The sequence below is a fragment of the Papio anubis genome, chromosome 17, assembly GCF_008728515.1.
Source record: "Papio anubis isolate 15944 chromosome 17, Panubis1.0, whole genome shotgun sequence".
Taxonomy (NCBI): Eukaryota; Metazoa; Chordata; class Mammalia; order Primates; family Cercopithecidae; genus Papio; species Papio anubis.
Window position 1 is genome coordinate 35,246,715 of NC_044992.1, and position 24,542 is coordinate 35,271,256.

Genomic DNA, 24,542 nt, shown 5'->3' on the forward strand with positions numbered 1-24,542 from the left:
GCAACAGGGCCGTCTAAGGAATGTGTCATCCTCAGCAAGAACCCACTCTCAAGGCACCATCTCCCTTCACCCACTAGAAAGAGGCCAAATTAAACACATCACCCATGGTGACATGTCCTATCTGTCCTGTCTGACTCTCTCTATCATACACACACCTTCTCACACTCCGTTTCCTGGCTGCTGGGGGCTCTTGGGTTGGTCCCAGTCTGTTCCAGAAGCAGAACCCAGGGGATAATTTTACTGCTGTCTCCGCAGACATTCAAGTCAGAGAATGCTGACAGGTACAGGCCTCGCATCTTTTCCAAGTCTCCTTGGGCATTTGACAGGGGAGGGTTCAGCTGCAAAGTGCCCCAGGGAGTCTCAGCTCTCAATGCATTTTCCAAACAGGCACAGAAGGGAGAAGCCCAGCACCAACCTGCCGGCCTCTAGCAGCTTCTGTGGGAGCTCCTGCCCTGCAAGTCACAGCCCCACATCCCTCCCCAGCCATTGTTACCACCAGCTCCCAGCCCAGGCCCCACGTGGCAGCAAACACCAACAAAACTGCTCTAAAAGGCCACTCTGTCTGCTCCTGCCAGCACGTGGGACATCACACCAAATGCAAGCCAGACCCTTCCACCTCAGCTTCTGCTGAATTTCACTTAAATCATGATGGCCAGGTTCAAGGACAAGGTTCTTGAGGACACAGCTGTAGCAGGGGCGGGGGCCACGGCAGCCTCTTCTTAGGACTGATGAGACTACTTCTGGCATCTGCCATCCAACCCCATCCAGCGCTTACCTTGCCAAACTGCTCGAAATATTGCTTTACATCTTCCACTACTGTGTTCGCAGATAACCCGCCTACAAATATTTTCTTTGTTCTTGTGACCATCTGCAAGAAATGACAAGAGAAAGGCATGGGTTAACCAGGTTATCTAAAGCAGTGCTCAAGAGGCTGCTGAAAGAAACCGCTTTCCACATTTCTCTAGGAAGGCAATTTTAGATATATTCAAGCTGCACGACGCGGGCGTTTAGATGTCTAAGGATGCTAGAGACAGTCACTCTGCATATCTCAGGCATTCAGATGGCAACCTAAAAGTTTGAGTTTCATACAGACACAGAGACTTCAGAACCTCATTGGCCACAACACACAACTTCATTCTGATGGACTAGCAAAAAGAGAAAAATCACATGTCAAGCTATTTTAAAGCTAAGAGACGTGAATAAAACAGACCTAAATGCATAAAAACTGCTGCCCAGAAACTATCCACAAAACCTGTCAATAAGAAATGCACATGATTCAAAACTACGCGCAGACTGTCTACGCTGAGCTGTTTGAGTTAGGTGCTGGTATACGTCTGCAACCAACACAGACGCTGACCTCGCAGCCTGAGGACCACCCTGCAAGCTCTGTCCAGGATTCCTCCTCTTGATTTCCTGTGATTCACCCTGATTCACCCTGCACCCAGTCAAGCCCAGCTAATCCCCAGATCCCTACACCTTTGTTCCTGCAGGTCCTTCTCCTTGGAGTGCCTCTCCACTCCTAAACCTAACTGTGGCAAATTGTAACCTTCCTCCAGGATCCAGCACATTTCTCCAAAACTCAAAATAGTTATTTATCATTCCAGCCAGGAGCTAGTCCACCCTTTTCTGAAACCTCCTAACAGTGCCTCTATATCCCTGTCTTAGCACTCACTGCTCTCCACCTTGTGTGAAGTTACTTCCTCCTCCAGACAATAAGCTCTTGACTCCTCTACAAATCCTCCACCAGGCCAGGCACAGCATCAGGCACATAGAAGCCAACACTGAGTGTTGTGTGGATGCACGTGTGAAAAAAATGTGGCCACATTTCCGAATACCACCAGCTTCAAAGCCAAAGGAGTAGGAAGCTCAATGACATGAACTGCTCAGAGTGGGAACCAAAATCTTACATATAGGAGCCAAAAATCAAGAAAATAAATTTCTTTCTTTCTAAAGATTGAGTTTAGGCTATGTGCCATTTTATTTTTACTGTCACAATAAAAAAAAAAAAAAAAGGAGGATGACATTAACTGTTCAGAGTGGGAAGACAAAATCTTACATGCAGGAACCCAAATCAAGAAAATAAATTTCGTTCTAAAGACTGAGTGTAGGCTATGTGCCATTTTAGTTTTATGGTCACAATACAAAATTGTAGAATTTGATGGGTGAGGGTCTGACCAGTTTGTTGGCATATAATCAACACACAATGTCATCTGTGTCTACTGCAACTCGATGTGATGTAGGATGCTGAAGCACAGGAGCCATGGCTGCCTGGGTCAGTCATCACGGAGGCTCCTGGCACATCCGCTGAGTGAATGAGTGAACCAACCCACCTAAACAGGAGCCTGAGGTGAGTGATACCAGGGGGCACAGTGGTTACTGGCAGACTGTGCTGTAGGGTATTGGAAATTCAGCTCCTGGGTCTAACTCTGGGTGTGACCCTGGGCAGGACTCGCTTCCTCCTAGGTATGAGTTTTCTGCAGCATGAGATGCTGGGCCAGGGCTCCAAGGTCCCACCTAATGCCCAATTCCAATGAATCCATGAGCATCATAGCCATGATGTAGAGAGGCTGGCAGACTTCAGGGAGCTCTTGCTTTAGCTTAGTAGCTCCCACAGAAGACACAGGCCACCACAGCCTGCTGGTTGACTCCAAACTTAAATATCCTTGTCATGGACCTTCCATAGAGGACGTTGTTCTAACAACTCAGTATACCACCTACTCCCTACTTCCTCCTACCTATTAGAATGAAGCAGTGGCTTGCTCATGTTTTTAAAGCTGGGATTGACTGTTTTTTCACCTCTTTTCAGATGAATGAGGGATTAGATGAGATAGTGCATGTGAAAAACTCTATGAAGATCCTACCACTGTGCACAGCACTGAGCTCCAAGTACCTCTCATGACCTGATAGGCCTCTTATGCTCACTCATTATTGTCCATCTCCCTTCTCACCCATTCCTTAAGTCTCCCTGGTAAATCAAGGTCACTTCAATGGCAAAATTCCATCAAGCCCTTTCCAGATATAAATCTCTCCCTACACTCATGAATCACCAAATTTTACTAAGCTAACTTTCCTAATGTATTCATTCAACAGATACATTAAGTGCGAGGTGCTGGAGCTTACATTCTAATAGCATGTGGAATGTAATCCACTATAAAACGAAGATATAATGATTAGCCTACCATACAAGGTTCCTGTTAGGAGTAAATTAAGTAACATACGCCCAAGTGTCTAGCAGGGCACTGTGTAGTCACTAAATAAATGGCCACTGTAACTGAATCCAAAGTCAGTTACTAGATTCATCTGTCAAGCTCAGAACTAAACACGCAGCGAAAAGACACATTACACAAAAATGTGCCTTTGAAAGGGCATCTCTTACTGCCCTAATGTCTTCCACTATAATTTCAAAAACACTTTCCTGCATCTCTACGTGCTTTTAGATGGGCAAAGATTCCCAACAGTTTAATTGTAGATTTTTCATTTCTTTTTTTCCCTTACCCCAGCCAAGTAATTAAATATCTGTAAAGAAACACTCATGTGATCTACCAACATGTACTAGAGTTCTCAACTTGAAGAAACTCTAGAGAGCCATACTATAACCTGAACCCCACGGTCTCATTTATACACTGTTGAGAGTCGGGCGGGTATACAGCAGTCCTGTCTATATTCCAAACGTTCATGTGAACCCAGAGAATTCAACAAACAACATGTCTTCATTCCAAATAACAGAAGTCAACAGATTGTTCATTCCCCAGTAACAGGTGAAATGAAAATATCTCTTCGTACACCCTCCACCATTGCCTTATAGCCATAAACCTGCCTAGGCAGAGCCCTAAACACGGAGGCAGCCATCCAGCTATAAATCTACACAGTCCCCAAAAAGCCTTTAAAATACTTTTTTTAAAAAAAGAAGGATGAGAAATTCCAGGTCCCAGACAATGCACCAAAATGTCCAAGTAACTAAAACATCCCCCTCCTCAGCAAACACTGAAAGAAACTGTTTTAATCAAAACCTTCCAAACGTGAAAAGGCCAGTGGAAACATGGGCAACCCTTGGTTAGCTGCTCACCAGTGTCTCGGCTTTAGGAGAAGGGAGCACAGCTGCAGGGGCGACAGGGCTGTGCGCAGTGACCTCTCCCGCCAGGGGCATGCTGGGGGAAATGGAAGTGATTTACTTTGAGAATCCTGCCAGCATGACTGCCAAATGCACTGTGGCCTGCTCCACAATTTGCATTCTGGTGAGGGACATGGGAGGCAGAGGACCCCAGAGTCACACATTCTTCTCTCGGTTTCCTTGCCATCTCCATGGCTACTGAGGAGGGCAGGAAGGGGATGAGGCTGGGATGTTGTGTCCTGACTCTCTGTGGGACTAAATGGAGGTCCTCGAATTCCCATCAATACTATGCAAGGTTTCTATGGACACATGAGGGTGCACGCACATGTATATGCACATGCATGGGTGTGTGTTTGGATCAACTCCAGTCCCACTCCTTGAGTCTTGGCCTCTATTTGCCTAAGGAATCATTCAGTATCCCCGTAACTTTAACCCTGGATACAGTGAGCTGGACAAGGTTCCTAGGACCCCGGGCTCTATATTCCTTTTGGGTTATTAAAAAAAAAAAAAAATCCTCTTTACCCACTGAAGACAGAGCCACCTGTTTTCCTCCTATGATCAGCCCTTCAGGTAGCTGTTTCCTAGCCTGCAGCCTTAACACCAGTAGAGTACCCATACAGGGTACAAGGAAGCAGCCACTGCATCCCAAAATGCTCAGATGGCTCCACTCAGCTCCACAGTGAACCGAGATGGAGAGCCACCCATCTGTTTCAGGGAGCTCAGTCCAAAATCCATTAGACAACTGATCTTAAATTTCCTTTGCTTAGAGTTTCTAGTGGAGAGGTTGCAGATAACATTTGGGTATGTGAGTGCTTCCCACCATTAGAGACACCAGATACCTACCTGACAGCCTTGCACCATGTGGGGACAGCCCCCTCTCCCAGCAGGTACCCCTCCTTTTATGGTTTAAGGTGTCACTCTGGGAAGCAGGAGGTGTGCACGTGTGCGTGTGCGCGCTCTTGCCCGTGTGCACAAAGGGCAGTGGGGAGTGTTCAGGCTCTCACAAATCATTGCTGGAAAGTTCCGCATCTAGACCTGTAATTTAACTAAACACCGCTGCTCTCCACATACCCCTTGGCTCCATAAAGAAAACCCCAGCACCCATTCCAGTTCGGAAAATTGCTGTTTACACGTAAGAACTGGCCAAAGCCAGTACTAACCAGAGCTGCAAACAGCACTCCACCTTCCTGCCTCTAAACAGAGAGCTGGCTTTTTAAGTTTAAAAAATTCCCTTTAAAAAAAATGTGTTTCCATCAGAAATGGTCACTAGGAACGGGGCCACTGTTTGTATTTTTATAAAATAGGATAAAGCAAATGGGGTGCGTGTGTGTGTATGTGTGTGTGTGTGTTGTGTGTGCTGTGTGTGTTTTGTGTGTGTGTTGAAGGCAGAGTGGGGTAAGGGGAGGTTAGAAAAGAGAAACTACTTTTAAAAATGAGATTAAAGGGAAAACTTAATTCCAACAGCACTGGCCTAAAGATATTCGTTATCACACAAGGAAAACAAAAACAAAACAAACACCAAAAAAACACAAATATTTCTTAATCCGAACAAATACATGAAAAGGCAGGAAATGGCTCTGGAGAGCCTTAAATGAGTATGAGAGAGGCCCACAGAAATTAAATCAGCTCTGGCTATTATCATGTTCCTTAAAAGAGTTCAAACTTCCCATGATGAAAAAATGTAAGCCATCTTCACTCCCCAAGAACACAAGCTTGTCTACAGATGATGCCTCATCTGTGGGAACCCCAAGGTGGAGAAAGCCCAGGAAAGGTGTTAAAATGCTAGCAGTGGGTAGGATGGTGCAAACCTTCTAGTTCATCCTCCCCACTGTGCAGATGGAAAAGTCAAGTCCCAGTGAGATGACTCGTGTGCTAGTTAAAGGCAAGGCAGCTAGTTAGGAGGACAGCTTTCCCAGGCTCAGACAAGCGCTCTGTCTGTTACCCCATCCTGTCCAGTGACATTGAAGAACGAAAGTGCTCACAACATTCAGAATCCAGGATGAAATCCTATGTATCTGCCAATATGGCAGTCTTCTCCCATCAGTCTGCATTTGAGAATTAAGTCCAATCTTTGCATGGCAGACCCTCAAGCAGGGCTGCCTGAGATCACAGAACTCCTAAACTCCAAGGCTCCATTCCCCAAGGTGTTTCATTTAAGGGACCTGCCCTCTAAAATCCCTACTTCTCCCCATATTTTTCCCATCCTGCCTCACCCTCACAACTGCCAATACTACCATTCTTGCCACCACCAACTCCACCACCATCATCCTCGGGGCCACCCTCCTGCCACCTTCATCACTACCATAACTACTATCACCATCACATCTGAATCCAGTGGCAAACTTACTTAGCTTGCAAAATCAGAACACAGTTCAGGTACTGGGGCATCTTCTCCAAGTGTTTCAAGGATCACATGTGGAAAAGAGACTGGGGTGGATCAAATAGAGTCCCTCCAAAATTCATGTCCATCCAGAATTTCAGAAAGTGACCTTATGTGGAAACAGGGTCTTTACAGATGTAATTAGTTAAGAATTTTGAGACCAAGTCATCCTGGACATAGGGTAAGCCCTAAATCCAATAACGGGTGTCCTTCCAAGAAGAGGACAAACAGACACAGAAAGAAGGTGGCCATGTACAGATGAAGGCAGAGCCTCGAGTGACGGGTCTGCAAACCAAGAATTGCTGGCCACCAGTGGAAGCCAGGAGAGAGGTATGGGACGGTTTTTCCCACAGAGCCCCCACAGGAAACCAGTCCTTCTGACACCTTGATTTCAGACTTCTGGACTCCTGAACTATAATAGACTATATTTCTATTTCTTCTTCCTTTTTTTTTTTTTTTTCTTTTTGAGACGGACTCTTCCTCTGTCGCCCAGGCCCAGGCTGGAGTGCAGTAGCACGATCTCAGCTCACTGCAAGCTCTGCCTCCCGGGTTCATGCCATTCTCCTGCCTCAGCCTCCCAAGGAGCTGGGACTACAGGCGTCCGCCACCACGCCCGCCTAATTTTTTGTATTTTTAGTAGAGACGGGGTTTCAGCATGTTAGCCAGGATGGTCTTGATCTCCTGACCTCGTGATCCTCCCACCTCGACCTCCCAAAGTGCTGGGATTACAGGCATAAGCCACTCCACCTGGCCTACTTCTAGTTCTTAAACCAGTCAGTGTGTGGTAATTTGTTACAGCTGTCCCACAAAACTAATATCAGAGATCTATCTGGGATAAGCCCAAGGACACCAGTGCCTTGACCTCACCTTTTTTTGGTGACAGCAGAGCCAGAGTCCACATGCAAACTCTATCAATTATGGAGGAGGAAGGCATCACACCCACCCAAACAAGGCAAGTCACCGGCAGAGGCCACAGGGAGTACATCTCTGCCTTAAATGGTCAAATGACACCTGTCTTGAGGTGAGGAATGGGAAGGACAAGGCCACCTGTAAGGAGAAGCAACCCAAAAGTGACACGAGGATTCAAGTTCCTCTGATAAAACACATGATGAAAGTAAGGCCAGGGTTTATACAAGGGCAGGCTCCTGCCTAATAAAATCTGAGCTATTGAGATATGCTTTTCCCCTATGGAAAAGCCCTTTTCCTGGTGTCTGCTTCCATGCCTAGAATTCTCTGCCCTCACTATGGATCATCTGTGGGCCAGGCCTGAGCAATGCCTTTCCCATGAGGTGCCTGACTTAGTCCTTATGTCAATCTTGCGACAGGTCCCAGCCACTCTTCCACAGATAAGGAAACCAAGGCTCAGAAATGTTAAGCATCCAAAATCAAACAGCACTATGGAGTGACAAATGGAGAATCAAAATCTTGCCCTTCCTATCCACTGCTCTAACACCTTCATTTGCTACTGTATCATCTTCTTTCTTTCCATAAGAAAAACACAGTTGGAAAAAGGGGAGGATTGAGGGCACCATGAGGAGCAGGTATGTCTTCACCTTTTCTAATTTTGCAGCAAAGATGCAAAAATGACAAGCCAGATCTTCCTGGTGAAAATTTAAAATGGTACAGCTACTTTGAGAACAATCTGGCAGCTCCACAAATGATTAAACATAGCGTTACCAGGCTGGGCATGGTGGCTCCCACCTGTAATCCCAGCACTTTGGGAGGCCAAGGCAGGTGGATCACCTGAGGTCAGGAGTTTGAGAACAGCCTGGCCAACATGGCAAAACCCCATCTCTACTAAAACTACAAACGTTAGCTGGGCATGGTGGTGCATGTCTGTAATCCCAGCTACTCAGGAGGCTGAGGCAGGAGAATCACTTGAACCCGGGAGGCGGAGGTTACAGCGAGCCAAGATCGCACCATTGCACTCCAGCCTGGGTGACAAGAGTGAAACTACATCTCAAAAATAAAAAATAAATAAATAAATGAATGTAGCATTACCATATGATCCAGCAATTCTGCTCCTTAGTATATGCCCAAGATAAATTAAAACCTATGTCCACCCAAAAACTTTTATACAAGTGTTCATGGCAGCAATAGCCAAAAAATGGAACAACCCAAATATCCATCAACAGACAAATGGATAAACAAAATGTGGTACATCCATAAATAGAATATTATTCAACTGTAAAAAGGAATGAGGTACTGAGACATGCTGCAGCATGGATGAACCTCGAAAGCGTTATGCCAAGTGAAAGCAGCAAGACACAGAACACCACATATCACAGGCTGGGTATCCCTTATCTGAAATGCTTGGAACCAGAAGTGTTCCAGATTTCAAATGTTTTTGGATTTTGGAATATTTGCATTATACTCAATAGTTCAGCATCTCTAATTCAAAAATCCAAAATCTGAAATGCTCCAATGAGCATTTCCCTTGAGCACCATGACAGCACTCAAAACGTTTCAGATTTTTAAGCATTCTGGATTTTGGATTTTCAGATTAAGGATCTTCAACCTGTATTTGATTCCATCCTTATGAAAGTCCATAATAGGGAAATCTGTAGAGACAGGTAAATTAGTGGTTGCACAGAGCTGGGGGACAGGAAGGGAGTGATGGCTAAAGGGTATGTGGTTTCTTTTTGAGGTAATAAAAACGCTCTAAAATTGACTGTGGTGATGGGTGCATATATCTGTAAATATACTAAAATCTATTGAATTGCACCATTTTAAATGAATGAATTATATAGTATTTGAATTAAATCTAAATAAAGCTGTCAAAAAAATGACAGGCCAGAGAGATCCCTAAGCCAAGAGTCTGAATGCAAAAATGACTTAAAATAAACCCACGTGTCCAAGAAAGTGTGCCTGCCCACCATTCCCACCGCTTCATCCCTCATCTAATTCCACAGGCCTCAGGTCACCCACAGTTGACCACTGGAAAAAGGTATAACAATATTTGACGTTGCTGATTGCTAAAATTAATTTAACTTCAGAGGAAACTAATTACAAATATAACCCCAAATGTTTCTCCAAGCTCTCCCTCCCTGTATATAGCTATTAGCCAGAGAGCACCAGGGTTCAAGCTACAATTTGGCATTCCCTCTAAATAGCCTTAAAATTGGAAGGAAAAAAATAGCCCTTGTCTATATGGAGCTGGAATATAATTTCCACACAATTATACAACATAGGGCACAACATTACCTCTGATTAAAACAACAGAAACTCACCTACAGGAGAATGTGATCTTGTAATGAAATGATCAGGATGCTTCAGCTGGGGGCTGAGGTTCCCCACCCTCATCTCAGAGCTCTCTACCTGGCTCCCTCCCAGGCTAATTTAAAAAATACTACTTCCTCTTATCCTAGGGAAAAAGCCACAGCCACAGGGGTGACCTGTCCACAGATTAGTATCAGAGAGTAATATCCTAAACAGTAGCACTGAGCCCTGTTGGGGACTGGGGGAGGTAACAGACAAAGGTAGAGAGATGAGGGCTGCCTTGGAAAGCACAGGAAATTAAGGATCATGATCCCTGCATCAACCACTGTGGAGCGAGGTGGCTGGCGAGCTGTCATTGGGATCCCAGGCATCCAGGCTGCTCTGCGTCCCCAGGCGGTTTCTCCATCACTCCATCCCTCTGGGAACCCGTGCCCCCAGTGCTCACCACAGGGCGATTCAGACCCACTCTAGGGAAGACCCCAAAGACTTTCTCAAGTGTTCGAATGATTACCAATACACTGATGCAATTAAAACCCATAATCTTTTACAACAGTGGTATTAAGCAAAATTAAGAAACCTTCACTGTCGTTGAATCTGCGAGGAAGTCGTGCATTTCTGCATAACAAAAGAGGCCCCTCTAAAGCCCCAGCATGGGAAAGGCAGTCAAAGCAGATTCTTAATAAACCTCAGAAAGAGGGGGGAAAGAAAGAGCCAGACGGGATGGCGGGGCTGGTATGAACTCAGTCTTTTCCATCTGTGCCTGTCACTCCAGCAGCGGGAGCCCGAGTCGCCCACCCAGGGTGGAATTCTTCTGAAGATGCATAGATGACTCACGGTGAGGGGCAGGGCCCTAGAAATGATGGCATGACGGTCTCAGGGCCCCATGACTAAAGCACAGGCCCAAGGTCATTCTGCCTACAGAAATGATACAAATACAACAATAATAGGAAGTTTGCATTTTCAAGCACATCTATGTATACTGAGACATGCTAAATAACTGACCCTGGTTTCTCAGATGAGGTTGGGTCAAGTCTCTTAACAGTTCTGAGCCTCACTTTCTCCGTTCTGTAAAACAGGCCTAGGACCCTGGCTGAAATAACACAAGCTGAAACAACAAATGTGAAATTGTAACCCTGAGAACACCATCCACACAAGGGTTCTGTCTCCTCCAGCGCAAACCTTTCTCCCAGCTTCTCCTCCTGGCTGGAATCTCCTCAGTGCCTATTTCCAGGCTGAGAAATGCCTGAGGCTCTTCACACCGGCTGTGCTCAGGGTAAAAGAAGCCATACCACGTCCAGGCTGCAGGATTTAGTAACACACAACCTTGGTGATAAGCTCAGAGCTCCCAAATTGCTCTTTTCCCAAAACATTTCTGTTTATCTCGATAGCAACTACCAGGGAAAATGGTTTCTACACAAAAGTTGAGCATCTCAAAGTTCCCTGTAAACAGAAGTAAACAGCCACCCGCTGACCTATCATCTTGGGGAACCTCTGAGTCCTTCACCATGACATTTGGGAAATATCACAGACAGGCTGAGAAACCATGTTAGTAGGAAGGGCCAAGACTACAGACCCTCGGATACACGACAACTTAAGGAAAACCAAGCTTCAGAGGGAAGCCAGACCAAGAGAGGATTTCCAGAGCCCATCCCTCCAGTAAACTGGGAGTCACCTGCCAGTACAAGGCCTGTTCTCATCAGCAACAATCTGACCTGCTCTTCTTAGGAGAGAATGTATAAAAACTTTGCTGGTAGGCAGGTTCTAAAGCCACGTTAACCCCATCCCCCAAACCCTCCAGTTGATTTCATGAAAAGAACAAATGGCGGCCTCAACCCTTAGCCTTGATTACCTTCATTACCATATTTCAGATGTACATGGCAATCAGTTTCTGATGAGCAAGTTTTACCTAATCCACACACTGCCACTCCTGTAGTGCAGAGGTTTTCAATTCTGGCTGCACATTCGCATGGCCTTGGTGCAGGGGTGGGGGTTGTTAAAACTTACTGATACCTGGGCCCCACCCTCAGGGATCTCATTAGTTCAAGGCGAGGCCTGGGCATCAGTATTTTTAAACACTCCGCAGAACATTCTAATATGCAGCCAGAGCTCTGTAAGAAGCTGCTTCTGCCATCTAACGGGAAAAATGGCAAGGATGGAGGCCTCAACAAAAGCCAAGTTTTTTGAGACAGGGTCTCGCTCTGTCGCCCAGGCCAGAGGCCAGTGGCATGATTATAGCTCGCTGCAGCCTTAACTCCTGAGCTCCAGTAATCCTCCCATCTCAGCCTCCTGAGCAGAAGAGACTACAAGCACACACCACCACATCTGGCTTTTTTTTTTTTTTTTCGTAAAGACAGGGTCTGGCTATGTTACCCAGGCTGGTCTCCAGCTCCTGGCTTCAAGTGATCCTCCTGCCTCAGCCTCCCAAAGGGCTGGGATTACAGGATTAAACCACCATGCCCGGCCTTCAGATTCTTTTTCATTAAAACCCTCCCTGAGCACGAGGGGTGAAGAGCCACAGAAGAGGAGAAGGAGCTGGGATTTGAACGAGAAACTGCTGGGCTTGAGTCCTAGCTGGGTAATTTTAGGCAAACTATGCGTCAAGTAGGGGCAATACCTATATGTCACAGAGCTGCTGTAAGCATCAAATTATTTTACTGCACCTGGCACACAGTAGGTGTTGAAAAAAGGTTTCCCGAGTCCTGAGAAAGACCAAGAGGGTAAGAAAAGAAACGGCAGCGGAGTGTCTCCAGTGGCAAGCCATGTTCATTAATCCACTCTCTCATCAAACCTGTTGTGAGGACCCACTATGTGCCAAGCACTGCATGAGACCTCATCTCTGCTCCAAAGATGCTTACATTCAAGTAAGAGCCTGTGTTATTTCTAGCACGGTAGAGCTGTAAGAGCACAGGGCTGGGCATGACCTGCAGCTTAAAGGTTAGCAGGGGAGAGCCAGGAAGAAAAGGGAGAAGGGCCTATGGAGCCTGTCTGGCAGAAGGACTGTTAGTGGTCCCAAAAGACTGCAGCACAAGACATTGTGGGATGCAAGGAGGATAGGCCAGGCCCAACGGGAAGGCTGAATCTCTGTGGGGTTTAAACAGGAGAGTGACTTTTCAATCCAGCTATTGAAAAGAAGAGCAGGGGGGCCGGGCGCAGTGGCTCACGCCTGTAATCCCAGCACTTTGGGAGGCTGAGGTGGGTGGATCATAAGGTCAAGAGTTTGAGACCAGCCTGGCCAATATGGTGAAACCCTGTCTCTACTAAAAATACAAAAATCAGCTGGGTGTGGTAGCGCATGCCTATGGTCCCAGCTACTTGGGAGGCTGAGGCAGAAGAATTGCTTGAATCTGGGAGGCGGAGGTTGCAGTGAGCTGAGATCACGCCACTGCACTCCAGCCTGGGTGACAGAGTGAGACTCCGTATCAAAAAAAAAAAAGAAGAAGAAGAAGAGCAGGGGCCAGGCACGGTAGCTCACACCTGTAATCTCAGCACTCTGGGAGACTGAGGCAGGTGGATCACTTGAGATCAGGAGTTTGAGACCAGCCTCGCCAACACGGTGAAACCCCATCTCTACTAAAAATACAAAAATTAGCCAGGCATGGTGGTACACATCTGTAATCCCAGCTACTCGGGAGGCTGAGGCATGAGAATCGCTTGAACCCAGGAGGCAGAGGTTGCAGTGAGCCAAGCTGGTGCCATTGCACTCCAGCTTGGGTGACAAAGCGAGACATCTCCAAAAAAGAAAAAAGAAGAGCAGGGCCACCGGGTGAGGAGGCTGGGTGATCTTAACACTTAGATGTTGACAAGGAAGTGGAGAAAAAGGCATGAACCAGGAGCAAGACACCTGGACAGCAGTCCTAAGCAACCCACATGCGGGCTGGGATTAGCTCCCCCACCAGCAGGTCCCTTCTTGCCCAGCTATTCTACTGTTCCAGAAACACCCCAGGAGCAGGAAAGCAAGTGGGGGCAGGTGGGGAAGCGATAAGCACATTGCACCCTGGGCACAGTGGTCTTTGGAAACACACTCAGCCATCTGTTAAGTCATAAATTATACCTATCAAGAAAAAAAGTCAAATTCCCCCCAGCACAGATATGCTGATCTGGCCCCTTCCATCCTCCACAAGTAACTTCCTTTGAGGGAAAAGGGGGAAACCCAAAGAAGGGCTTGTAGTAAAAGAGAGAGGCCAAAATCATCATGAGCAAGTCTCTCTGCCTTTTATTGAATATCTCACCCTCTAAAGATGGAAGATGATTTTTCTAAACCCAGGAGGGCCATAGAGGCTGAAAAGAGCACCAGATTTGAAGATTTTGGAATGGGAAGGCCAGGTTCCAATCCCAGTGCCCTGAGCAGGCTGAAAGATAGAGTGGAAAGAGGACAAACTCAGGCAACCCGATCCTGTCATGCATTTTACTAGGTGATCACTACAAGTGACTAAGCTTCTCTAAACTTGTCGCTTCTTCTACAAAATGGGAGTAAAAGAGATAACACACGAAACATGCTTATTTGGAATGAACTGGAATGACAGGTACACAATTAAGTCCCTCTTCCCCCTCCCCACCACCTTCCCTTCCCCACTAGTGACTTCACCTCTGTCTGTTCATCTGTGAATGGGGATCAAACCTTCCCTGCCTGCTTTACAGGCTAAACAACAGAAGGAAAAGCACTTGGAAAAGTCATGACACACACTCTGTAAATTAAATACTAATTATTATGAATTCTACTACCCTTGATTTCTCAGACACCACCCTGAATCAATCCATCTCCAGCCCATCAACTTCCAATGGTTAGAGATGCTCCAGCAAAAATGATATGCTATCTCAGCACAAGGCAGTGTCTCTATCTGCCTTAACCTAGGTAGCTCCTGTAAAGAGTAACAGACTGTTGCACATTAGGAAGATCACTCTCTATGAGATAAAGCTGGCCATGCCTCGGAGGTAATATTTCTCTGCTGCACCGATATCCTAATCCATCCGTGCTCTCCACATGCCAGGAACATATTTCTATAAATCCTCACATAAAAGAAAACTTATTTTCCAGAGGGATAAACAGAAGAGAAAAGGAAACAACAGTCGCAGCAAAAATATCACCAATCAAACAGAACTCAGTCCGCCAGGAACTTTACTAAATGTGTAGTGTTACAGATGTTTCATAGCCATGATGTCTGTTCTATTTAAAACGCTTGCACTAGGCCAACCAAACAATGAAAAAGAAAAAAGGAAAAGATATATTCCCCAATGCACCCAACCCAGCTAACTGGTCTGGGCTGGCTGTTTATTGAGGCAAAGAGGCAACTGGGGACCTGTAGCTGTCAGCCAGAACATGGAGGGCTCATTTTGTAGTTCACCCTGGGGGGCTGTCAAATCAGACACATGGCCCAGCAAATGCCATGTGGCTGTCTCTGAAGGGCACTTCTGCCTGGAAGCCCAGGGTCTTCTAAGGGGAAATTGCCCTGCACCTGGCAAGCACTTAACAAAATCTGGTTCCCTTCCCTCTAGGAAGAAAAATCTGTACTGTTAAACCTCATTTGTCCAACAACACTTAATCATTCCCTCCACAAACATTTGTTGAGTGTCTGCCACATACAAGGTACTGGGCTAGGGACTCATAGTCAAATCAGCTGCCATCAGGATGCCCCTCAGAAAGTGTGCTTCATAAGGGAGGGCTGTGGTCAATGCACCCTCCAGAATGGAAGCTTCAGAAGGGAGGGCCATGGTCAATGTCCCCTCTAGCATGGAAGCTTCAGAAGGGAGGGCCGTGGTCAATGTCCCCTCCAGAACAGTAGTTTCAGAAGGGAGGGCTGTGGTCAATGTCCCCTCCAGCATGAAAGCTTCAGAAGGGAGGGCTGTGGTCAATATCCCCTCCAGCATGGAAGCTTCAGAAGGGAGGACCATGGTCAATGCACCCTCCAGAATGGAAGCTTCAGAAGAGTCGTGGTCAATACACCCTCTAGAATGGAAGTTAAGGACTTGCATCTGTTTGGTGCACCCCTGTATTCCTAGTGCCTAAAAGAATGCCTAGCACATGGTACGCATTCAATAAATATGGGTTGGACAAATGCAGGATGAATGTTCCCTGCTCTGAATTACTCTGTGGCTATTCTAGGTTCCTGGACACCCTACTTGTTTTCTCTCTTTCCCCTCAGGTAATCCCAAACACTCCTTGCTGCTAAGCTGGGCACAAGCACTAAGAAGATAAAAGCCTGTGTTCCTACAAAGAACAGCTGGCCAAAGTTCTGTTCAGCAGCCACTGAGGACTCAAGCAGAAAGTGCCACAATCAGAAGATGATGTTAGAAGATGAAGTTAGAACATCAGAAGATGAAGTTAGATGAAGTCAGACAAACCCTTCCAGGCTACTTGGACACGTACAGCTGGTGATTCGGTAGGGGCATCTTTATATATAAAAAAAGACCATTGGTGAGTCTTAACAAGAAATCAGTCAAAGGGGCAAGTAAAATAGGGAAGGGCCAGAAACCACCGGCATTCATAGATTCTAAGACAATTTCCATTGCCTGTACTACCTACCCCTGATTGATTCCAATCGACATCAACCATTAATGAGCACCTAACAGGCAGTGGGATCCCAAACTGCATGATTTCGTTCTGTGCCTTGAAGATCTCCCAGAGGCTTAATACACACCATGGCATGGGTGTGCAAAAGAGACAGGCATAATAAAATGGTTACCCGAAGCTGCTAAATTTGAGGAACACAACACAGCAACAATAACTGTAACACAGAAGTCAGGCCAGTCAGGGAAATATGATGAACTCTGTCAGCAGAGTCAGGGCAGGTTTGAAAGAGGAGATGCTTGGCTAGGGTTTGAAATGATGAGCAGCAGGAGTTTTTTGTTTGTTTGTTTTTTGTTTTTTGAGACAGAGTTCTGCTCTTGTTGCCCAGGGTGGGGTGCAATGACACTATCTCAGCTCACTGCAACCTCCAACTCCTGGGTTCAAGTGATTGTCCTGCCTCAGCCTCCCGAGTAGCTGGGATTACAGGCGTGTGCCACCAGGCCTGACTGATTTTTTGTGTTTTTAGTAGAGATGGGATTTCACCATGTTGGCCAGGCTGGTCTCAAATGAGCAGGAGCTTTTCAGGAAGACAAGAGAGAAGGGCAGACAGAATCACAGCAGCATAGAATATCATTGCTTGTTTCAGGCACTAAACTTTTGGATTGCTAAACATCAAGTGAAAATGAGGGTCTGAGGGGAGATGAGGATGGAGACACGAAAAAGGGTTATATCACAAGGAGTCTTGCAGACCACAACAAAGAAGATTGGACTTCATCCTGTAGACAAAGGGTAACCATTTTAAGCTGGGGAATAACATAACCAGCTTTGGGTTTTAGATAGGTTATTCTGTAGAGGATGGATCTGAGAGGTTGAAAATAGAGCCTATAAGGACAGTTAGGAGCTTATCATAATAGTTCAAGATGAAGGGACCCCGAACTAAAGCAAGAATCATTTGCATAACAAAAAGGGAAAAGATTTAAAAGAGTGTAGGAGACAAAATTATCAGGATTGGGTAAATGGCCAAAGGCAGAAAGGAGGGAGAGGGAGGGGTCTTGAGTTTACTGGGTGGCTGATGGTGGTGTCACCAATTGAGATAGGCGATGCAGACGCAGCAGGCTTGCAGAGGAAAGATAAATGTGTTCACTTGGAGTATGTTAAATTTTCAGTGTCTATAGGACAATCTGTGTATCTGCTCTGGAACTCAAGAGAAAGATCAGACTAAATTCACCAATGTCTAGTGGCCACTGAAATCATGGGAGTGGATGCGATGATGGCGTAGAGTAAAAGCAAGGACAAGAACAGTTTCAGGAGTAAGCCAGCATCTTTTGGAAACCCAAAGCACCACCCCACTGAACTACGAGAAGAGCAAGAAAAACCGCTTTGCCAATTGTGGCACATCGTTCCTTGGTCTCTGTCCCTCCCCTTGAGTCTGAGGGAGCTTCTGACTACTTCAACCAATAGAGGACAGCAGAAGGGATGAACATGAATTTCAATGCTGAGTCATAAAAAGATGCTGCAGCTTCCAGCTTGTTCACTGAACACTTACACTCAGAACCCTGAGCCACCAAGCAAGAAGTCGCACTCCTCTGAAGCCGCCATATTGTAAGGAAGCCCAACCACATAGACAGACCACATGTAGGAGCTCCATTCTTTGAATCATCCCAGTTCAGGAGCCAAACATATGAGTGAACAAGCCTTCAGATAATTCCAGCCCCTTGCTATCATGTCTCCCCTTGATTTCAAGTCTTCCCACCTGAGGTCCTACACAGGGTGAAAAAGAAACCAGCTGTCCCTGCTATGTCCCATCCAAATTTCTGACCTGAGACTCCAAGAGCATAATCAAATGGTTACCTGAAGCTGCTAAATTTGAAGGTAATTTGTTCCACAGCAACAATAACTATAACACAGAAGTTAGACCGTTTCAAACAGAAAGGAAGGGTCAAAGGTTTTCAATATCACAAAGATGTTTAGTAGGATGAAGAGTCAGTTTTCAGTTTCACTGGATCCAGATCTCAGCCACACACTTTCCATGATGGATCTGGGTGCTTGCTGGGCCAGCAGTCTACCTGCAGCTATCAGCAAACTCTGAACTGCCATGTGAGCAACTATCCCAGACAGGCCCACGGGTGCACCAAGCCGTGGACTGACTTGGCAGTTCCTGGTTAGTTGTAAGTATTCATTGGGGGTAAACCTCACTGCTGATGGCAGCTGGCATTGAAAGATTTATCCATAAATATGATAACCACCTCCAAAGCACACCACCATATGCTTGTCATGTTCAACTCTGCCTTTAGAAAGGTAGGAGTCTAAAATGTCAGTTTTTTCTGGGTAGAAATGATTTCTATTTTATTATTTTATTTTTTTAGATGGACTCTTGCTCTGTTGCCCAAGTTGGAGTGCAGTGACGCAATCTTGGCTCACTGCAACCTCCGCCTCCTGGGTTCAAGCGATTCTCCTACCTCAGCCTCCCAAGTAGCTGGGATGACAGGCACGCACTGCCACGCCTCGCTGATTCTTTTTTATATTTTTAGTAGAGACAGGGTTTCACCACATTGGCCAGGCTGGTCTCGAACTCCTGACCTCAGGTGATCCGCCCACCTCGGCCTCCGAAAATGCTGGGATTAGAGGCATGAGCCACTGCACCCAGCCTAGAAATGGTTTTTATATCTATTAACATTGTAAATGTCAGTAGTTCCAAACAGCCACCTTGAAGCAAGCTGATGGGCTATGTATTTTTAAGAGGCCTTTCTTGCCCTTGCCAAAGGCCCTCTTCCTTTTCCTAGGCAAAATCTGAATTCTTAAAACTTAGGACACATCTAAAACTATGATAATGTTGTATAGTTGTTCTCCAAGTGGCATCTATGGCTCAGGACAACTCATTTCCTGTCCAGCCATTAAGTCTCTGGGTCTCTGTCCTTGCTGGGAAATGAAGCATTCCTCTCTCTGGCCACAGATCCTGTTTTATAAACCTGCTTGGTCCTCCACCCTGTTCCTGCTGTTCACAGGCCCTTTCTTCCCCAAACCTTCTCTGTGTCCCAAAGTGAATCCAGGGCAAATGAACATGTTCAAACACAGGGACTGAGCCACCTGGGACATAGCAGAGTACTCAGTCTACACAAAGAGACGCCTAGAAATAGAATAAGATCCAATGGTAAAATTACCCAAAGAAGAGACCTGATCTTACTAGACTTTTGCTTTCTCAAAATCTCATCGTAAGGAACGTGGCTTAGTTTTAACTGTCCTTTAATAAAAACAATTTCTGAGCAGCTACTTGGAATGAATCCCTATGGGAAGAACAGAAGTAATAACTGGGACCACTGGCCTCATGGTGGAGGGGGTAGTGTTTTCATCAGGGAGGCAGGATATCTGCACAGACATCAAAAACTGCCAGCAGGCTTTTCTAGCCCTTTGTTACCAGATTCCCAACTAACATTGAAGCTTCATCTTCCTGTTCTGTCTACCCTCTATGCTCCAGCCACATGTCTCTGACCATCGCTCACACTTCCACACCCCAGACCTTCATTCAAACGGTTCCCCCACCCAGGAATATCCTCCCACCTGTCTTTACCTCCTATCATGATTCTCAGACCCTCAAGTCTTGGTCCAAATGTCTGTGCTCAAATGTCATCGTCTCTACTAGGCTTTCCTTGACTACCCTATTGAAAACTTCAATTCCACCCACACCTCAGCACTCCCTAGACCTTCTCCCGGCCTCTCATCTTCTAGCACATTCTATAATTTGCTTGTTTTATTTCTCATCTGTCCCCCTCCTACCAGAAAGGAAGCTTTCTGGTCAGGAATTTTGTCTGTTTTGTCCACAGATGTATTCCCAGTACCTGGGCCATTCAGTGGCATGCAATAAATATTTGCTGGATGAATGAATGACCATCCTAAAGCATCTCCCCAACACCCCTCAGTCACATACACTATTCTTTTCTCTACACCTGCACAGGATGTAAACTATTCCTGAATAGTGGCATTTCATTTCATTCTGCTTCCTATTATCACTAAGTATTTACCCATTAGGTTTAAGTTCCTTGAAGGCAGAGACCATGTCTTTTCATCTTTGCATCCCCCCAAAGCACTGGTGGTGCTCAGGTATATAGTCTATTGAATTTAACTTAAAAATCAAATTGCGTGGAAAATAGGCAAAGAATGCACAAGCTCACATGACTCTATACCTAAGTGATTTCTCAAGTCTTTTCTTGTGAGCAGAGCACAGTGCCAGGGCCTCTGAAAATACAAAGATAAGCAAGATGCACACGGAATAGCACCAGCCACACAAGGCTACTGAAGTTAAATTGTAAATTAATTAAAATGAAGTGCCATTAGCAATTCAGTTCATGGTCACCCTAGCCACATTTCAAGTCCTCCATGCCCACTTGCATTAGGATGAGCATTTCCTCTATCACAGAAAGTTCTATAGGACAGCAGTGACACTGACAGTCTTGCCCTCAATATGTAACTTGCTACTGGGGCATACAGGACAGGAATAAGAAGGACTGGGGGAACAATAAGGTAACAGATCCTAAAACAACCAGCAGAGGCCATAGGGCTGGGAGGAGGAAGGGTCACTGCCTTGGGGAGGGAAGAAAGCAGAAGAGGCTTCAAGGAAGGGGAGATATTTGAGATGGCCCATTTAAAAATGGGTGGGTTTGGCCAGGCACGGAGGCTCATGCCTGTAATCCCAGCACTCTGTGAAGCCGAGACAGGCAGATCACTTGAATCCAGGAGTTCAAGACCAGCCTGGGCAACATGGTGAAACCCCATCTCTAAAAAAAATTCAAAAATCAGCCAGGTGTGGTGGTACACCTGTAGTCCCAGCTACTTGGGAGGCTGAGGTGGGAGGATCGTTTGAGTTCAGGAGGTTGAGGCTGCAGTGAGCCATGATAATGCCACTGCCCTCCAGCCTGGGCAACAGAGTGAGACCCAATCTCAAAATAAAAATTGAAAAGTAAATGGGTGGGGTTTTCCAGGCAAAAGAAAGGGAGGTCAGGTCAAGGAAGAGCCACTGGTGTGGGAGCTGGGGGGTATGTGTAAGATGGGGGTCGGGGGGAGCCAGAATTCCAGGCCAGGACTGCTGTGGACCCCCTGAGAAACTAGATGGGGGAGCACAGACGACCACCAGAGAGAAAGCCAGAAGGATAACTCGATGCCGAGATCTCCATGGGTAACAGGGACATCAGCATACACAGAAGCGAGAGAAGGGACCACCTGGTGGTGTCAGGTATAGGACGAGCCAACTACTTTGGCCTTGGTGCTGGAGGAGTAACAGATGTCCAAATTCAAAGCACCCAGGTGCTCACAAAAACAGAATGCCCCTGCCCTCCTAGACTGTTAGTATCTAGAAGGCAAACCCACATCCACCTGGTTGGTTGGGGGTGGGGTCTGAAGGACTAACCCTTTAGGCCAGCACATTTCACCAAGGAATGTCTCAAGACCTCACTTTGAATAAATTCCAGTGGGCGCTTATAGGCCCCCCAGCTTGTCCCCGCTTCACTCTTCCTGTTAGGAAGCCAGAATGATGGGGGCCTTCCAAGTTTCTAACTTGCTGACAAGCACCGCTCCTAATCAAAATGAAAGTCTGGGCAGCTCTGCCTCAGAAGCCGCCGCTTAGAAACCCAGGGGCACACGCTCTGTTCAAGTTCAGCAGGCCTGCCTTCCACAGTCCCGCCCAGGCCGCCCGCTGAGGGTTAAAGACTTGATTTATGCACACTCTGGGGGCTCAGCATGGACCGATTCCAGACGTGGAACGGGGCCTTAACCAGGTGCTTAAGATGCAGGGCACAACGTGGTTAATGCTATTGTAGGTGGCTCCACAAAGACGAGGGTGCGTTTCAGCGAACAGCTAATAATAAGAGCGGGAAGAGGGGAGAGGTGGAGAAAGTCATCCTGGCATTGGCTGGGGTTCATCCTCCTCCCACCCCCTAGCACGGGCACCTCTGTGACAACTTGCTTCTATCTCCAATTAGCCTATTTTCAGCAGCCGATACCCAATATGCTAGGCTTTCTATTCAAGAGCCTTTATCTAACATGCACATACTTGGCAGAAAAGAAAAAGGAAAAGAAAAAAAAAAAAAGAAAGAAAGAAAAGAAAGGATTTCTAAAGTGACCAGACCAAAAAACAAAGAGAAGTTGGGAGGGGTGGGGAGTCACCATATTCGAGAACAAAGAAAACTCTGGAAACCCCTGGAAGAGCTCTGCCTGCCTCTTCCTATTAAACAATCAAGAGCTGACCGGGTGCTGAACGCGTAGCCACTGAGGAGGGTTAAGAGGGCGAGGGGCCACTCCAGGGGCCCCATTTCTCTCCCCACAGCGTCCAGCAGGCCTCTTATCGCCAGCCTGCAGGACAGTGGGGGCCTCTGCCTGTTTCAAGAGGGGACTGTGGTGAGAGGTAAAAGGGAGGAGAAGCCAATCCGAGAAGTAACTTCCTGATGGCCGACAGCTGACATTCTTAACTGAACACAGGATATGCCAAGAAAGTATCAGGCCTGGCTTTTCTCTCCCTGATAGATGACAAAGCAAAAAAAAAAGAAGAAGAAGAAAACGAAAAAACAACCGCGGCCACACACATCTCATAAATCACGACTTTTATTGAAGGCTTCGCCACATAATAGCAACAGTCAAATTGAATAAAGACACCCTTCCATAAAGTACCAGTGAGAGACCACATCTCCCCCAGCCCAGGGTGGGTGGGAGGGAAAACTCAACCCTGACTCAGAGAAGGGTTTGGGGAAAGCAGATCGAGTAGTAGAGACAGGTGGTGCTTTTTTTTTTTTTTTTTTTTGTAGGTTTTTCTCAAAACACGGAGATTTGGCAGCCAAGAGAAGTGGGGTGAGCTGAGAGCAGGGCCACACGAAATCAAAACAAATGCATGAGGGAGGATGTCAGGGTTTTGTTCCTGAAGGGTCCGGGGGTGGGTGAGTTTGATGAGGGGATGGACAGTGAAACAACAACTTCCAATGGGTCTGCAAAACACAGCAAAAGAGCAAAAAGGAATGGACCCAGATAGGCGACTGAACCCCATCAGAGGACTGCAGACCCCAGGCGCAGGCTGACGGCTCACATATGACATAAACTCAGCCACCTAGCACAGGTAGCATTTTGGGCCCATGTCGCTGTGAGAAGAATGCAGCTTCCACTCATTTACTGTCCCAGTCATTCCACATCTGGTGCAGAGTCACAGAGGGATATTCAGTTTGGGGCAAGGCCTTCCTCATGGGTGGCTGATTCACGCTGGAACCTTCGTGGACCACACTCAAAGCCTGGTATGCCAACACCCCTAAACGTGGGCAAACTAAGAAATTAAGAAAAGAAACAAGAAATGGGCTAGGCATGGTGGCTCATTCCTGTAATCCTAGCACTTTAGGAGGCTGAGGCAGGTGGATCACTTGAGGCCAGGAGTTCGAGACCAGCCTGGCTAATATGGAGAAACCCTGTCTCTACTAAAAATACAAAAATTGGCTGGGCACAGTGGCTAACATCTGTAATCCCAGCACTTTGGGAGGCCAAGGCAGGGAGATCACAAGATCAGAAGTTTGAGACCAGCCTGGCCTCTACTAAAAATACAAAATTTAGCCAGGCATGGAGGTACATGCCTATAATCCCAGCTGCTCAGGAGGCTGAGGCAGGAGAATTGCTTGAATCCGGGAGGCGGAGGCTACAGTGAGCCAAGATTGCATGTGCCATTGCACTCCAGCCTGGGACGTGACAGAGCAAAACTCCGTCTCGAAAAAAAAAAAAAAGAATGCCCATAATGCCTTCACTTCTGAAGAGGGATGGAGTGAGCAGATGAGAGGTTCTATCTAGTTCTATCCTCCTTCTTGTCTACTACTCACCAAAACAAATTAGCTTTTTTTTTTTTTTTTTTTTTTTTTTTAGTAATGAAGAGCAAGGGTGAACAAATGAATGCATGTCTTTCCAAATTCTGCCATTTGCAGAATCCTGGGAAATATATTTATAGTCAAATATATTTGAAGTCCTTGTCATAAAGATGATGACTTCCATAGGGCAGGTCACTGCCAAGGTGAAGGGGCATGAAGCTCTGAGCACAGGAGGCCTCCCTTCCAAAAACACTTGCTGGACTGAACTGTGGAGAATCCCTGCTCACCCGGGCACGGCCCCAGATTCCCTGTCCTTTCTCCAACACAGAATTCCAACTGTGGAGCCAGCCACAATGACACAACATATGAGGTGATGTCACAGGGCAGAAGGTTATCTAAGGAAAGAAGGGGATGCCCTGATTAAAGTCGGAGTTAAAGATTAGCAGACTCGTACCTGAGGGAAGTCAGGCTTGGCTCATTCCTTCCTTCTGAACTGACGACCCC

The 24,542-nt window shown here is 46.5% G+C and overlaps 1 protein-coding gene across 14 annotated transcripts in view; it reads right to left on the reverse strand.

Moving 5' to 3' along the window:
- Nucleotides 1–24,542, reverse strand: part of MSI2 (musashi RNA binding protein 2) — a 468,587-nt gene that overhangs the window by 322,766 nt on the left and 121,279 nt on the right. For all 14 annotated transcript variants that reach the window (XR_002517859.2, XR_002517858.2, XR_002517860.2 and 11 more), the window contains exon 6: nt 776–868. Coding sequence is in view for 11 of the 14 variants with exons in the window: in XM_031657051.1 (XP_031512911.1) it covers nt 776–868 (93 nt within the window). In the remaining 3 variants the exon portion in view is untranslated. The remainder of the gene's footprint in view (nt 1–775; nt 869–24,542) is intronic.